The sequence below is a fragment of the Chiloscyllium plagiosum genome, unplaced genomic scaffold (assembly GCF_037043375.1).
Source record: "Chiloscyllium plagiosum isolate Xiang-an unplaced genomic scaffold, Cpla_swu_hap1 HiC_scaffold_8, whole genome shotgun sequence".
In the NCBI taxonomy this organism is placed as follows: Eukaryota; Metazoa; Chordata; class Chondrichthyes; order Orectolobiformes; family Hemiscylliidae; genus Chiloscyllium; species Chiloscyllium plagiosum.
In genome coordinates, this window is record NW_028270146.1 from 71,450,315 (window position 1) to 71,468,935 (window position 18,621).

General features: G+C 38.6%; 1 protein-coding gene across 4 annotated transcripts in view; it reads right to left on the reverse strand.

Moving 5' to 3' along the window:
• The window catches only part of akap6 (A-kinase anchoring protein 6), a 418,819-nt gene that overhangs the window by 14,776 nt on the left and 385,422 nt on the right, over window positions 1-18,621 (reverse strand). For all 4 annotated transcript variants that reach the window (XM_087989959.1, XM_043697890.2, XM_043697891.2 and 1 more), the window contains exon 13: window positions 14,082-14,297. In XM_087989959.1, the coding sequence (XP_087846085.1) occupies window positions 14,082-14,297 (216 nt within the window). The remainder of the gene's footprint in view (window positions 1-14,081; window positions 14,298-18,621) is intronic.

An 18,621-nucleotide genomic window follows, 5' to 3' on the forward strand; every position in this document is an offset into this window, starting at 1 on the left:
CTGCTCCATTAGTCTACTTTCAATCATCAGCAAAATAGTGGATAGAGTCATTGACTGTTCTATCAAGTAGCATTTCCTCAGCAATAACCTATTCTGCAATGCTCAGTTAGGTTGTGCTAGGCCCTTGCAGTTTAGAAGAGTCTAATTTGGTAAGATGCATCCAAACAATGGGGGGCGAGGGGAGGGTTGCAATGGCCTACTGACATTAATCCAGAAACTCAACCAAAGAGAGGCTGGACAGACTTGGGTTGTTTTCTTTAAGAATAGAGAAAGCCTAGGGGTGACCTGATTGAAATGTATAAAATTATGCGACATAAGTAGGATGGTGAGTAAGCAGCTAACCTCCTTAGTTGAAGCTACACATTTTCTTGAGTTGCAGCTATGACATGGTATCTTTATTATTTCTAAATTAAAATCCTGGCACTCCCTCTCTAACAGAGGGTCAGTTAATTCAATTGATTGGCTGTTTTGTCATGTAGAATAACATCAACAGCATCGGTTCAATTCACACACGGATTGAGGTTCCCATGAAGGACACCCATTTTCAAACTCTCCCTTCACCTGAGGTATGGTGACCCTCAAGTTAAACCACCACCAGTTGTCTCTGTCTAAGGAGAGAGCAGCCCTATGGTCTGATCAGACTATGGAAATTTTACCTTTTTTTTTCATGTACCATAATATGGCAGTTAAGTTTCAAACAATTTTGACAAATAAATTCCATTAATTTCTCCATGACTTTTAAACTTTGTTTGCAAACCATGAACATTGAACAATTCAGTAAGTTTTCATTCTCAAACAGCCAGCGGTTCAGTGTTTGCTGTGAATGAACTTAATTCAAAAGATTTAAACTGAGGAAACTCTGTGGAAAAAAAAGCTAATGTTGTGTCTCATGCAAATATTATCAAATAACATAAATAAAAAGTGAAAGTCATCAATAAAATGATCCAAATTTGATGATTTAAAGATTCAAGTCATGAACAAAACATGGTCTAATTTATATTGCTATAGATACCTAGTCAGTAGAAGGATCATGTGGGATGATCTCTTGATGACATTGTTGGGACACCTAAACCATTTGTGTGGTTGGATGTAATTTCATTATTGAAGCCAAATTATACATGTAAGTCACTAAGCTCATTATGCCAGCAGAAAATGCAACAGGACTGCCATTACATAAAGGCTGTTTACATCTCTTAAAGGAATTGTGCACCTTTTAATTGCTCAGCATTGGAAACTTGTTCCTCTGCCTGAGAAGTAACTAACAACAACTGGAGCACACACCTTTTTTAATGTTCACTCATGAGACGTGAACACCATTGGCTGGCCAGTAATTAGTTGACTGTCCTTCGCTGTCCATCACAAGATGGTGGTTAGCTGCCTTCTTGAACCATTGCAGTCCACACGTTGTAAGTTGACCCACAATGTCTTTAGGAAGGGAATTCTAGTATTTTAACTCAGCAATACTAAAGGAATGACAATGTATTTCCAAGTCAGGATGGTGAATGGCTTAGAGGGGAACTTGCCAGTATTCCCATGTATCTACTGCTCCTGTCATTTTGATGGAAGTGGCCATGGGATATGAAGATGCTGTCTAAGGACCCTTGGTGAGTTTCTGCAGTGCCACTTGCTGCTACTACTGGACATTGGCAGTGGAGACAGTGGACACTTGTGATGTGGAACCAATCAAGTAGGCTGCTTTGTCCTGGATGGTGTCAAGCTTCTTGAATGTTTCTGCAGCTGCACCCATCTGGGCAAGGGAGAGTATTCTATCGACTCATGTCTTGTGCCTCTTAGTTGGTGGACAGGATTTGAGGAGGAAGGATGTGAATTACTTGCCACAGTATTTGGAGCATCTCATGTGCTCTTGTAGCCACTGTGCTTATGTGGCAAGTCCACTTAGTTGAGTTTCTGGTCAATAGTAACCCCAATGATGTTGATAGTCAGGGAATTAGTGATGGTATCATTGTTGAATTTCAAAGGACATCTATTAGATTGTCTTTTATTGAGATGGTTATTGCTTAGTATTTGTGTGGTATGCATGTGACTTGCCATTAAGTCAGCCCGAGCCTGGATATTATCCAGAACTTGTTGCACTTGAAAATGGACTGCTTGAGTACCTGGAGAGTCACAAACGGTGCTAAACATTTTGAAATTATCAGTGAATATCGCCACTTCTCACTTTACAATGGAGGGAAGGTCATTGACAAAGCTGCTGAAGATGACTGGCCCAAGACATGACCCTGAGTACCTCCTGCAAAGATGTCTTGGAGCTGATAGAGCTGATTGACCTCTATCCAGCAAAGAGTTTGCCCCGATACCCATTGATTCCAGTTTTGCTTGGTCAAATGCAGCCTTGATATCAAGGGCTGTCACTTTCATGTCACTGCTGGAATTCAGCTGTTCTATCCAGGTAATGAGGTCAAGAACTGAGTGTCCCTGGCAGAACCCGAACTGGGTGTCAGTGAACAGGTTATTGCTGTGCAAGTGTTGCTTGATAGCACTGATGATGACATCTTCCCTCATTTACTGATGATCAAAAGTAGACTGATGGGGCAGGAATTGGCTGGGTTGGAGTTATCCTACTTTTTGTGTGTACAAGACACACCTGGACAATTTTTAACATTGTCAGGTAGATGCCAGAGTTGTAATCGTACTGGATGAGATTGGTTAAGTGATTGCAAGTTCTGAAGCACAAGTCTTCAGGACTAGAATGTTGTCAGGGCTCATAACCTTTGTAGTATACAGTGTCTCAAACTGTTTCCTGACATAAAGTAGAGTGAATCAAATTGGCTATAGACTGATATCAGTAATGCTGGGATTACTGGAGTTGCCAAGATGTATCATCCACTTGGCATTTCTTGCTTAAGATTGCTACAAATGCTTCAGCCTAATCTTTTGAAAACAGTGCTGAGGAGTTATTGGTAGAGCAGAATGGAATATCTTTTCCCATATAATGGCTCCTGCATACCAAGCAAACCCTGGTCGCAGTGGAGAGAAGAGTGCACCATCAGTTTTGCACCCAGGTCATGGTAGTAGTATCACAAAGAAATTTAGCAGTAGAAGAAAACGATGCAAAAGTGAATTTTTTATTCACATCTCTCTTACAATTTGCATAGGTCTACTAACCTACTACAGCAACAGCACTGCCAAGTCTTCCCTACTGCCTTTCCAAATTTCTTCATTCAAGAACAGAAGCATAGGTCATAGAGTCAAAGAGATGTACAGCATGGAAACAGACCATTCGGTCTAATTCATCCATGCCGACCAGATATCACAAACTAACCTAGTCCCATTTGCCAGCAGTTGATCCATATACCTGTAAACCCTTCCTAGTCATACACCCATCAAGATACCCTTTAATTGTTGTAATTGTGCCAGCTCCTTTGGCAGCTCATTCCATACATGCACCACCCCGTGTGAAAACGTTGCCTCTTAGGTCACTTCTAAACTTTTCCCCTCTCATCCTACTACTGCCATAGAATCACTCTATGGACTCCTCCAACACATGAAAAGTCCTTGTCTATTATCCTATGTTTTTATAAACCTCTAAAAGGCCACCCCTCAGTCTCTGATACTCCAGGGAAAACAGCCCCAGCCTAATCAACCTCCCCCTATAGCTCAAACCCTACAATTTAACAAGCCTTGTAAATTTTTCTGAACCCTTTCAAGTTTCACAACATCCTTCCAATAGCAGGGAGGACAGAGTTGCACACAATATTCCAAAAGTGGCCGAACTAATTCCCCGTACAGCCGCAACATGATCTCCCAACTCCAGTACTCAATACTCTGACCAATAAAAGCAAGCATACTAAATGTCTTCTTCACTATCCTATCCACCTGATACTCCACTTTCAAGGAACTATGAACCTGCTCTTCAAGGTCTTTTTGTTCAGCAACAATCCCCAGATCTTACCATTAAGTGTATACGTCTTGCCCTAATTTGCCTTTCCAAAATTTAGCACCTCACATTTATCTAAATTAAACTCCATCTGCCACTCCTCAGCCCACTGGCTAATCTGATAAAGATTCCATTGTACTCTGAAGAAACCTTCTTTGCTGTCCACCACACTTCCAATTTTGATGTCATCTGCAAATTTACTAACTATACCTCCTATGTTCACATCCAAATCATTTATATAAATGACAAAAAGCAGTGAACCCAGCACGATCCTTGTGGCACACCACTGGTCACAGGCCTCCAATCTGAAAAGTAACCCTCCACCACCACGCTCTCTCTTCTACCTTCAAGCCAGTTCTTTATCGAAATGGCTAGTTCTCCCTGTATTCTGTGTGATCTAACCTTGCTAACCAGTCTACCATGAGGAACCTTGTCGAACACCTTACTGAAGTCCATATAGATTATGTCCACCGCTCTGCCCTCATCAATCCTCATTGTTGCTCCTTCGGAAAACTCAATCAGGTTAGCATGAAATGATTTCTAACGCACAAAGCTATGTCTTTGCCTTTCCAAATACATGTAAATCCAGTCCCTCAGGACTCCCTCCAACAACTTGCCCACCATCAATATGAGGCTTACCAGTCTATAGTTCCCTGGCTTTTCCTTATCACCTTTCTTAAACAGTGGCACCATGTTAGTCAACCTCCAGTCTTCTGGCACCTCACCGATCGATGATACAAATATCTCAGCATGGGGCCCAGTAATCACACCACTAGCTTCCCACAGAGTTCTAGGGTACACCTGATCAGATCCCGGGGATTTATTCACCTTTATGCATTTTAAAACATCCAGCACCTGCTCCTCTGCAGTATGGACATTTTTCAAGATGTCACAATCTATTTCCCCAGATTCTATATTTTACATGTCCTTCCTCACAGTAAACACTGATGCAAAATATTTGTTTAATATATCCCCCATTTCCTGTGGTCCCACACATTGGCTGCCTTGCTGATTTTTGAGGGGCCCTATTCTCCCCCAAGTTACCCTTTTGTCTTTCATATATTTGTAAAAACCTTTGGATTCTCCTTGACCCTTTGTGCCAAAGTTATCTCTTGTCCCCTTTTTATCTCATGTCCCTTCCTGATTTCCTTCTTAAGTATACTCCTATTGCCTTTATACTCTTCTCAGGGTTCATTTGATCTGTGCTGTCTACACTTGACATATGCTTCCTTTTTTTTATCAAAACCTCAATTCTTGTCATCAAGCATTCCCCCCTACACTTACCAGCCTTGTTTTTCACCCTAACAGGAACATACTGTCCCTGGACTCTAATTATCTCATTTCTGAAGGCTTCCCATTTTCCAGCCATCCATTTACCTCTGAAAATCTGCCCCTGATCAACTTTTGAAACTTCTTTCCTAATTCCATCAAACTTAGCCTTCCTCCAATTGAGAACATTAACTTTTAGACCTGGCCTATCCTTTTCCACCACCATTTTAAAATGAATAGAATTATGGTCACTGGTCCCAAAGTGCTACTCCACTAATACTTCAGTCACTTGCCCTGCCTTATTTCCCAACAGTAGGTCAAGTTTTGTACCTTCTCTGGCAAGTACATCTGCATACTGAATCAGAACATTTTCTTGTAGACACTGAATAAATCATTTTCCATCTAAACCCTTAACACTATGGCAGTCCCAGTCTATGTTTGGAAAGTGAAAACCCTTACCATAACCACCATATTACAGATAACTGAGATCTCCTTACAAATTTGTTTCTCAATTTCCCACTGGCTATGGGGGGGGGGGGGGGGGGGGGGGCATGTGGGGGGGTCTATGGTACAATCCTAATAAGATGATCATCCCTTTCTTATTTCTCAGTTCCACCCAAATAACCTCACTCAACGTACTCCAAGGAATATCTTCACTAAGCACAGCCGTAATCTTTATCCCTTATCAAACATGCAACTCACCCTCCTCTCTTTCCACCCTTTCTATCCTTCCTATACCATTTGTACCCTGAAACATTAAGCTGCCAGTCCTGTCCATCCCTGCACCACGTTTCTGTAATTGCTATGATAGCCCAGTTCCATGTTCCTAACCATGGCCTGAGTTCATCTGCCTTCCCTGTTAGGCCTCTTGCATTGAAATAAATGCAGTTTAATTTATCAGTCCTACTTCATTCTCTGCTTTGTTCTTGCCTGCCCTGACTGTTTGACTTGCTTATTTTCCCAACTTGCTTATTGCACCAGTCTCAGATTGATCTCTTTCCTCACTATCTCCCTAAGTCCCAACCTCAACCCCTTCGTAGTTTAAACCCTCCCGAGCAGCTCTAGCAAATCTCCTTGCCAGTATATTAGTCCCTTTCCAATTCAGGTGCAATTCGTCTTTCTTAAACAGTTCACTTCTACCTCAGAAGAGATTATAATTATCCAAAAATGTGTACCCTTCTCCTCTGCACTTGCTCCTCAGCCAGGCATTCATCTGCTCTATCCTCCTATTCATACCCTGACTTGCTTGTAGCACCAGGAGTAATCCAAATATTACCACCTTCAAGGGCCTCCTTTTTAAATTCATGCATAACTTCTTATTTTCTCCCTTCAGAATGTCATTGTTCTCCCTTCCATTAAACGTTAGTTCCAATGTGTGCAACAACCTCCTGCTGGTTCCTTTCCCTTTTGGGAATATTTTGCACTCTCTCCAAGATATCCTTGACCCTGACACCAGGGAGGCAACACATCATTCTGATTTCTTGCTGTCGGTCGCAGAAACATCTGTGTGTGCCTCCGATTGAGAGTCCCCTATCACAATCGATCACTTAGAACCCGACGTACCCCTTATTACACTAGAGCCAGTCTTGATACCAGAAACTTGTCTGTTCGTGCTACATTCCCCTGAGAGTCCAGCACCCCATAATTTTTCCAAAACAGCATACTTGCTTGTGATGGGGATAGCCACACAAGACTCCTGCACTATCTGCCTCCCTCTCCTACCTTTCCTGGAGGTAACCCATCTACCTGACTGTATCTGTGGTTTTTCTCCCTTCCGATAACTGCCATCCATCACACCCCCTAGCTCCTGTAAATTCCTCACTGCCTCTAACTACCGCTCTTACTGATCCATGCAATCTGATAGGATTTGCAACTAAGCATACTTACTGCAGACATAAGCATCAGTAACATGGAAAATCTCCCTAATCTCCCACATCTACAGACCCAGAAAATAGCTTCTTACTGCTCTAAAAAATACTGCTCCAGGCTAACTTAGTATCTATGTTTTATATTTTTAAAATGTAATCAAGAGACAGGTCTCAATAAAACATATAATCACAAAAGAACCCACTCTACTCACGATTGTAGATTTTTTAAAAAAGAAAAACAGTAAGGTTAAACCTAAAACTATGCACTTAGCTGCTCCAAGATCAGCTGTGAATTTTGGTAATTGTTAATTCTTCTTAGGCGCACTCTGATGTCCAGAGGTACTTAAACTCAAAAAGCAAAGGCAGTAGCTGTGCAGATTCACTGCTGTGTCAGCCAGCAGTGTAGATTTATTTCTTGTTTGATACATTGACCATGTGGTCTCTGCCTTTGTCTCTCTTCCTCCTCTTTAAAGCACCTTTACTTTGAATTTTTTCTCCCCAAGGTTCCAAATGCACCAGCTTATTAGGTAATTAGGTAAGCTGCACACACAGGATAAGCTAATGTAGAACAAATTGTAGGTTACACAAGAATTAGAAGAGATCTATTATCTATTTAATTTGTCTGAGGGCAATCTTAGATACTTCCTCTGCCATCAACTATGAAGATGAAGAACAAAGAAGTCCAAACTATTGAAGAAGGATATGAGTTGTATCTTACAAACACTGGAATGTATTAAATTGATACCTAAAGAGCTTTGGAAGCGTGTTGGCTAATGGGGAGGTGTCCACAGCAAAACTGGAATACTGATCTGTAGCATTTATGTTCTACAGATACCTGTAGACTATATTGTTTTATGAAATGATGCTGCATGTGAGACCTTCATGCAGAAATGAATCTAACCGTCATTTACTTCTAGCCTCTGACTTCTTTGACCTACCTGTACTACAACACTGCATTTGTCATCTGAACTAGGTTGGCTCTGAGTCCCTGTACATGATTTTGATCAATTTCAGTCTCCCTAGAAATTGGTTTCCAATTTCAGTTTCAGTCTTAGCTTCCTCAGGAACTGAGAGTATCAGTTCCCTCTGTAGTGTAATGATATAATGAGGTCAGCCAGCTGGTCTCATACAAAATGAATTCCCTGACTGGGGCTGTTAATCTGGACCAATTAGGGAGCCCTGGCTGACATAAAAAGGTTGACTGTCAGGGATACTGACACTCTGGTGTCTGACTTTATATGATCCAACACTATAGTCAAGAACTGTTTATGTTTACATAAAGAGTGACTTGGTGATGGGATTCTGGCCCCTGTACACATATTTAATCTAGGTTGCCCTTTTCAATGAAAATTACTAGTTTTGGAACAACAAATTCCATTTCATTATAGAAGAACTTGCAGTTAGTTATGCACAATCTCTTTTTTAATTTAACCTATTTTTTATGATCAAATCGTTCAGAGATGTTATCCACACCTCTAGAGCAGATGGAATTTGAATCCGGGCCTCCTGATTCAGGAGGAGGGATGCTACCATTCTGCCACAAGTGGGGCCTATTATACTCTATCTTTGTTTTGCTTCTCTTTCTTTCACTTCCACTCAGAACTTACTATTTTCAGTATGGTTCTTGTTTGTTTAATGTACCTGATACCTGTCATAAATACCCCTTTCTCTGCTTACTCTGTCTCTTCTGTCATCTAGGGAGCTTTCACTTTATTTGCCTTATGTTTCTCCCCTGTAGTAATGTACCCAAACATCTCTAATTGCTCTTGAACAATCTTGCCTACTATTATTTGATTCCACCTTACCTGGACCAGAACCATTGTCATGTCAGTAAAATTCACCTATCTCTAGTTAATTATTTTGGCTCTGAATTGCTTTTTGTTGTTTTCTAAAGCTCACTTAAATATTTTATGAACACAGTCCCTGAAATGTTTTCCTCATGACTCTTGATCCACTTGATCCAACACATTCCTTTGAACCAACTCAAACAATACCTTTTTGTTCATTGGTTTACATATCATATCATCTAGACAATTCTCCAGAGCAAAATTCAGAAATTGTTCCCCTTTTCTGCCCTTTTTACTGTCATAATCCTAGTGGAAAAATTAGAAAAATGACTGCTAACAATTATGATATGACCAGACCCTGGGTGAGATTCCTCAATTTGTTTTGTTTCCAGACAAGGTAACTCAAACTGTAAAGCTTCTGGATGAGGAGGTTTCAATTGGCTCCTCTTCGTTATTCAACCACATCCTCAGTTGGTTGTAATATGATTAATTTAGAATTCCCTTGTGTACCATTCTCTTGTGTGTACCATTTTCCATAGACCACATGAACTTATGTTTTAAAAGGAGCCAATTAACCACGTTTTCCATAGTTAACAAATTAATTACTAAATGTGAGAAGAATTTACAATGCAACACACAGAGAAATAAGAGATAAGCCCAAAAGATTAGAAATAAGAGATGACCCCAAAAAGGTTTAAAAAAAAACTTTTGGAAAAAGTCTGAATTGTTAACATAGAACAGGTATTTGTATATTGGAAATATTGCAGTAAAGGGTTACAGATAGCTTTGACATTAGGAGTTGAAGAGTCAATTTCACAATTGTCAGCTTTGCAGATTGATTGAGATTCTGTAATTCTAATTACTTTTGAACATGATTGAATATCAACAATCAGGGTGAGACAGTCCTTTTGTTGTCCTACTTCCTTTTGCCTGGCAGCTAGCTAGCTGACTTATGGCACCTAGAGTCAGAGAAGGTATTTTCCTGCAGCACAGGGATGACAAAGGAAAAGTTCTCAAACTGCAACCTTCACAGCATGCTAATGCTTGATCCCAGGCTGTTACACACAAGATGTTCGGTCCCACTAGTACACTCCAGTAGAACTGAACCTGTCTTTTTAATGCCTATCCTTGTGAATTCGACAAAGACAAAAATGTAAAATGTATCTGTTTGAGGCAAAATTTGCAGGGAGTGGCTTACAGTTGACATAATCATCCACTCGTCATCTCTCTAGACACAAACTATTCCAGTCCAATCTGTTTTGACCTGCCTCTTTCTCTCTTTGAATGTCCCTTTGCATCTGTAGGTCTGACATTTGGTGGGTCTCTCTTTCTAGACAGCCATTTAGTTTGCACCCACAATCTTTTTTGACTATATTAGCTCGCTTTAAGAAAAAACAAATTTTGGAATTACAAGTTTAAAATGTTCATTGTACTTCAGGTGTACTCTACCCAAGGTCATGACCTACTAAATAATGTTTGTACCTATGACTTAATTTCCTTGTAATTTTTTTTCTGTATGCTTCACATTACCATAGTGGCCTACAAAATGCACTCAATACTGTAATATTATTCCCTCACTCTAAGCAAATAGATTCTGTTGTTAACCCTTCTAGAAATCCTCTTTCTCCTACGCTGTAACATTCTCCTGAATCAATATTGCTAGTGCTCCAATTTACGTTCCTTCCCTACCTTTCACATACACCTTTTATTGATTAGTACCCAATCCTATCCTTTTACAACCTGATCACCAAACATCATATTTCCACTTAGTTTCCACTGTGCCACCGTGGGCGGCACGGTGGCACAGTGGTTAGCACTGCTGCCTCACAGCGCCTGAGACCCGGGTTCAATTCCCGCCTCAGGCGACTGACTGTGTGGAGTTTGCACGTTCTCCCCGTGTCTGCGTGGGTTTCCTCCGGGTGCTCCGGTTTCTTCCCACAGTCCAAAAGATGTGCAGGGTCAGGTGAATTGGCCATGCTAAATTGCCCGTAGTGTTAGGTAAAGGGTAAATGTAGGGGTATGGGTGGGTTTCGCTTCGGCGGGTCGGTGTGGACTTGTTGGGCCGAAGGGCCTGTTTCCACACTGTAATGTAATCTAATCTAATCTAAAAATTATCTGCGCTTCCACATATTATACATTCATCTACATGCATTGGAAATGTAATTTCAATGATTTTACATTCCCTCCTGATTGCCAGCAAAAGGGTGACTATACCTAAATGTATGGATACATTGCCTTGAAATTACAATGTGTAATATTAACATCATTACATTTGTATGACACAGGCATTTAATAATTTGCTTCAAAATTGATTATTAAAATATCACCAAATTTTATATATGTTAATTGTAAAATTATGCCTCATTTGTGACAAGGAAATGTAATGTGACAGGTAAATACTTAGAAGTATTTATTTTGCCCTATATGTAGGTTAAAACAAGAAATTGGTTCTACATTGTTAATTTAGTATTCAATTATCATTAATTATAATAACAGATTTTCACAAAAAAATCTCAATCTAGAAAGCACAAATCTGTACCATTGAAACTAATCAAAGTGAAGATTCTTAGTTTGGTTCAAGAAGTAGGTTAGTCCTTTTTTTTTGATTTCTCACTTTATTCATGACAAAAAAAGGTCTCTTCATAATGACCAGACAATGATTGTAAATCTAATATAAAGGCAAATTTAACAATTGTTTAGATATGTTGTACATCTACAGTGATGAATTTTTATTAGGTTGGATTTTATGATCTGCATGCTGATAAAGGAAACACTAATGACTAACTTGGTTTGTTATTATATGGTAAAAGCACAAGCGTTAGTTCAATCAATCAGTTTAATCAAATAAAACATTACTATTATGCTGACCTTGCATTTTATAGCAATCAAGTAATAAATAACTACAGTAGCTACTTTAACAAGCTTCTATGTTTTATCAATAATATACTGCTATAATGAAACACGATAATAAATGTTGATGACATTTTGTAGCAGCTGTTTGTACGCATTATCTATAGATGTATAAATAAAATTTCTACTTGCTATCAGATATTAGAAATTTTTTAAATGTATGTAAATGAGCTGGTCACAACAGCAGAGCACAGTAAAATAGTGAAATGCTTAGGATTTTATATTTAGTTCAATCATAATCTAACATCAATATATTTGTATCTGATAAACTGAATAAACTGCCATACCTGATGTGTGTTGGCATGCTTATTTTCAGATGCTTATATTCTTGAAGATTCCTTTCACTAGGCTGTCATGATATGCTTTATTTTCAGGTAGTACCAAAAGAACAGTGGCATAGTAAATCTAACTTGAAGTCATCAGTTAGCTACACTTCCAAACAAGACAGAGTTAAACTCAGTGAGCCTCTAGAAGCAATTGCATTTTAAATCACAATGGATTGAATATCTGGCTGATTCCACCAAATAGAAAAATAGAATTGCTAAAGACCTCTTGGCAGTCAGAAGGAATGTAGTTCCTGCTTCAATCAATTCTCTCAGAGTGTTGAAAAAATTGTAAAAGTTATAAACCCAAATTGTTGCACGTTCTTCAAAACTAAAATTCTTCAAATCTGCAGCATTATTTAATTCACGCATAAAGCAGAAACTTGTAGGGAAGGTTTTTGTCTTGTGCATTGCGTAGTGGTAAACCCGTTTACAACAAATAACACACAGTGGAACTCTTCCCCATTATTTTTCTTTTTGCAGTAGATTAAATTAAATTAATGTATTTCTTAAGTTTACATTAAACTGTACCACCTGGTGTACTAAAGCTCCACTAAACTCAGTGCCGAAACCAAAAGCATAAATAAACTGTATTTACCACAGCCTGTTATATAATTGAGAACTCCAACTTTCAAAGGCTGTAATCATGCATTACATAAAAACAGAGGCCTTGTTAGACATTATACCATACTTAACTGATTTGCTACTTGGTTGTAAAAAGTTATTTTATTCTGCAGCATGATGTTGGTTGTTGTTGGCTAACATCGAATTGTTCATCATTTGATCATTTCTGATTTATCTATGCTAATTTCTCTTGTTAGCAATGATTCTCTCATTAATGAACATTTTTTTCTGCTATTCCCTAACAGTTCATTCACTTTGTGGGCGGCACGGTGGCACAGTGGTTAGCACTGCTGCCTCGCAGCGCCAGAGACCCGGGTTCAATTCCCGACTCAGGCGACTGACTGTGTGGAGTTTGCACGTTCTCCCCGTGTCTGCGTGGGTTTCCTCCGGGGGCTCCGGTTTCCTCCCACAGTCCAAAGATGTGCAAGTCAGGTGAATTGGCCATGCTAAATTGCCCGTAGTGTTAGGTAAAGGGGTAAATGTAGGGGTATGGGTGGGTTACGCTTCGGCGGGTCGGTGTGGACTTGTTGGGCCGAAGGGCCTGTTTCCACACTGTAAGTAATCTAATCTAATCTTATGTCCTATGTACTTCACTATGCTACACTGTTCCCATCCAGCATTCATTTTACACAATCTCATTTAATTTGCTGGTTCTGGAAGGATATTAAATGGTAACAATGTTTCAGCTGTTCTGAATTTATGAAAATGTAGCAGTAATACTGAGTAGAATGCAACTTAATCGTGGTTTCTAATAACAGAAATGTTTTGCCTTCAATGGATGCAAAACGTGAGGATCCTATAATGATATATTTTACATATGCATACAATGAACATTGCAGAGATCAAAAGCTAATATCTCAGTAGTTTGATATCCTATGTACTATAACATCAAACCTTGAACTAGAAGACCCAAATTTGAATACAGTCTTGGTTCTCGATTCACAACTGGGTCTTCCTGTAGGAGTCCAGTTTACTGTTTTAGACAAGTTCTCTGGGTGAGAAAGACTGTTAAAGAAGCATGTCATTCTGTATTGCTAAGGCAAGCTTTCTTGTGTACTGAACAAAGAGCACTACTGATGGCATCTGTGCTGCTGCTTGAAGATAGATAGCTGGGACAAGCATGAATTGGAGGAAAGATAATTTTTAAAAACATTTTCCCTGCTCCTTCTTTAGTCTGGTTATACAATGAATGTTTTTACTTCTATTTTTTTTTGCATTTTATACACTGCCCTATAAATAGGTAATAGAGAAGTTTAATTGAGAATTGAATGCATGTTTGAGAGGCTGGGCAAAGGAAGGTCATGTATATCAGTTGAATCGACTGCAGTATCTTTTCAATTTTTGTAATTTCCTATGTTCCTATCTTTTAATCACATATAGATGACAGGTGTTAAATTCTTACCTTTTCTTTTCCTAGTTGTTTTTGCAGTCTGTTCTGCCACTGGACAGTTTGCATTATTATGGCTTCCCATCTTCTCTCCAAGTTTACAATAATAAGTTGCATTGACTGACGATCTGCTTCTGAACAGCTGGCATCTGTGTCATCGATGAGACGTTGGCATAATCGTAATACAGATGTTATGCCACGTCGGCGTTGTTTAATCTCAGTACACAGTGACTAAAAGCAAATCATTATAATTAGTGTCAATTTTAATATTGAACAATTTAGTTCAGAATGCTTAAAACAATTTCACATAACAAAAATGATTAGAAAGTTTTGCACACTAACACTCATCCAATAAATTGCTGCTTCTCAAATCTATTTTTCCTGCTGACCCCATATTTTTACACTTCACACCTTGTACCACCCCAAAGTGAAATTGTTGGGGTGAGGGGAGAATTAGGGAGAACTGTTGACTGGAGTAGGAGTTCAAACAGCAGGGATATAAGCATAAAAATACTAAGACATCTACCAGTTTGGACCTTCTGTTGGTGTCATTGATTGGGATTGTGTCAGAACACAGTAGATTAGGCAATGGCCACAGGCACAAACATTTCCCAAATTGAAAGGGGTATTGTAGTCAATCCTATGATTTTTAAACCTGACTCCCTGTTTAATTGTGTTAATAGATTTCATATTTGTACACAATGAACATTGCAGAGATCCAAAGCTCATATCTATATGTCTTAAGACCCTACAATATCTGACATTGAATAAGGAGACACAAATTTGAATTATGGTCTGGATTATTATTCACAGTCAGGCTTCCAAGAGGCATCCATCACAGATGCTCAGGACTCTAATTCCTCATCCTTTTATCCCTCATGGGGCTGTGGCCCACAGTTTGAGAATCCCTGCAATAAAACTTTGGCCATTTTGCAGGGATGGCAAATTAATAGATTCGAACAAATTTATATTCAAATGCTTTTACTGCACTTAGGAAAGAATAAGAGCGTGGGTACTTAAAGTAGCATTTGAAAAGTTTCTGTACAACACATTTGCTCTGTGAAATCAAGAATAAATTATAATAACCATTTTCACATATGAACGAATGACCAAAACTTATTGTCATTGATGAATGGTTCCATATAAGACAGATGATCTTTGAAGACTAGAATATTTAGGCTTTATACTTATATTAGTTCTAGACTGTGCCACATTACTAGCAACTGTTAAATAATGACTCACCTGTACAGTATATTGCGTATATTTTTCACTTGTGAAATGATTCATTGCAAGAAAATATGATCTCTTTCTCTCTCTATATATATAAATATAGCTAGGCAGAGATCATTGGGAAAAAAAGGCTAAAATTTGTATCTAAAATAATTAGCAACCACTTTCATGATTAGAATACAAAATAAAAGAGCAATATGCAATTCAGTTAAGGTCACTGCAAGAGGGATAAATTGACCAGCAATAAAGAAAGAAAACATTCACCCAATTCAATATATGTACAATGTTTATCTTTAAAAAAAATGATAGTTTAATCTTTTACATTTGGAGACTGAAACAAGAAGTTCAATCAGCAGTATGTATTTGGATTATTGGCACCAAATGTAAAGAATTATCTTGGTAACCAGCTCTCAATCCATTTAAACCAGCTGCAAAATGAAAGCTCACAGAATGATTACTCAAATCCTTTGCAAAATCTGTTGAGTTATACATCAGCAGGAAGACATCTTACAGATATATTGTATTTGTTGATATATTGCATATTTGCAATATTTAAAATTTCCATAAATCTGTAATACTGTAGAAATAATGGAATTCTACCTAAGAGAATCACATACCTTTAACATTTCTGAATTTTAAATAAGATGGATGATAAATTCCTATTTATTTATTGCCAAATGTAGTTTTGTCGTGTATTATTAAATTTTCGGCAGCAATGTATTTCCATCCACAGTTCCTCAAGTTTCCTTAAAGGTGAAATCTACTTTCTTAATAGTAAGTCTAAATCATTTATTGCAAGCACTGTCACAAACCATGAGTTGAATCATGCTTTCAGAGGAAATTCAGTTTGTAATGTTTTTCACCTTGAAGCCTACTACCTGCAAAGTTTTATAGATAAGATTACATCTCTGTGAACTGAGTGTGCTCTGTATCCATCCTCTAATACTTTTAAACTGATCTTTAAGACATACTAACTAAATACTTAATAGTTTCGACAACCAAGATTCTGTGGCAGGGTCTTTCCACAGTATGTTATTTGAGACAGATGAAAGTATACAACACTTTGAGGTTTTGATCGGATTTCCTGAAAAAAATCAACCATCAAAATATATATTTTCAAAATGTATGGCATGGTTCTTGTCTTTTTGTCGACTTCACTGCTCACAGACTATCTTTGAAAACAAACTCTACTCTAAGGTTGCAATTTTTCTATTTTTAATTAAAGTGTTTGGTCTAATGAGATTCATGGTGCCCAGCCCACCATGACTTACAGTGAATTTTCTCACGCAGTATTCTGTTATTCACCTCATTAATTATGTAACTGGATTCTACAGTGCACTTCTCTTGAAATAGTTGGCTGAATATGTTGACAGTGCACTCCTACAGAGAGCACTGCCCACACATGTGCAGCTGCAATGCCTTTAATGTTATAGTCAATAACAACCTAATCTGCTGCCTGCAACAAAGATGGCACAAATCATCATGGAAGCTGTTTCAAATTTTGAAAACAACTTTACATTGCTTTCCTTCTGCATATATGTATGACTGTTTATTAATGACTATTTATTTTCCTCTGTGTGGGGGTAGCTGTGGGGAGAGGGTACCTGACTATTTCTGAAGGTGATTTCCTGATTGCACTACCCAGCTGCATTTTAAAGCTCCCTGTTTGAGTTTAGGTTGATTTTGAGAGTCAAGAGCTCACTAGAGATGGAGTGAAAGTTCCCTTCTCTTGATAGCTCAATATCTTCAGCCCTTCTATGTAGAGCAGCAACCACATTGATTGGAACAACAAGGTAAGTTTAGCACACAGTGTTAATGCTCATTTAGGAAAGCTTTGCACATATTGGGATACAGATTAGTATCGTTTGGAGGTTGGAATACAAATTCTTATCCATAACTGGAGCCTAGAATAAATTAACAATATTTCACACACTGTGACTATGCATAGTATGCCTGAAAATTGTTTACCTCAGGCTGAGTCCAAACAGTATAAGAAAATGGCAGGTCCTTGGATATGGGAGCAAGGGCAGCATCAATTAATATGTTTGTGTATGCATTTGTAAATGCTTATATGCTTATATGCAGACTCAATTTAATATCAAAAATTGTGAACTCAGCAGCAACCTGTGAGGGTTGCACCATGTCCAGGTATGTGATGATGTTCAAATGCGAATACATCTACATTGTCACAACTCACTGGGGAGTGCAGTGGTAATTGAAACCAATTACTCCCGGAAACACTTCAAATGGGAAAATTTGGTTAAACCATGGAGTTGCTCAAATCTACCTAACTGTCTAAATCAGGTTGAAAGAATATGATCACCAAAACTTTTTTGCCTTTCACAAAAATTTAATGTCATCAAATTGTTTAAAATCAATGAAAAAGATAGGCAAGTCGTATTGCTAATTTGTGACTGCATAACTTAAATTTTATTCCTTTGAAAAAATATCATTTACACATAGAAACAGTCAACATATAATATTATGGGTGGACAAAAAAAAATTCAGGGAAATACATCTTGATAGCTGTAGCTCACACCACGGGCACCAATGAGTTGTTTTCTTTAAGTTCCTTTCAATTCCCTTGGTTTATTTCCGACATTTTGCTGATTACATGAATTTGGATGTACACCAATTCTCAGTCTTTCATTCACCTTTTCAGAATCTCTGAAGGTGATTTTCTCTTTTTCCTTCAAGCATAGCATTTGCAGAAGGTGAGGGAGATAACTAGCTGCGAGGGATTTTCTTTTACTTACCTACACAGAAGGGGCAGAGAGACATATCAATGCTTTCTCATCACAGGCTAAATGTTTCTGCTGTATTGTCTACTCACAAGGTTGTAGTCACCTGGCCAGGAATCAATCAAATGATTGTTACTACGCTGAATCCTCCTGAGTTGACAACAATCAAACCATATGAAAAGCCAATCAAAAGATCATCCCTGGGCAGAATTGCCCTGAACACATGCACAGGTTGATGGTGGAAATACTGCTTTCTGTTGACTTCTCCCCCATCATTCCATGAAGTTAGCGCTGAAAATGCAATTTATAGTGTGATACAGGATTTGGGGCAGCATAGTTGTTAAGTGGCTAGCATTGCTGCCTCATAGCAATAGGGATCCAGCTTCAATTCCACCCCAAGTGCGGAGTTTGCACATTCTCTCTTGGTCTGCGTGGGTTTCCTCTGGGCTATTCACACAGTCCAATGATGTGCAGATTAGGTGGATTGGCCATGTTAAATTGCCAATGGTGTCGAGGGTTGTGCGAGCTTGGTGGAATAGCCATGGGAAATGTAGGGTGAAAGGGAAGGGGGTGCTCTTCAGAGG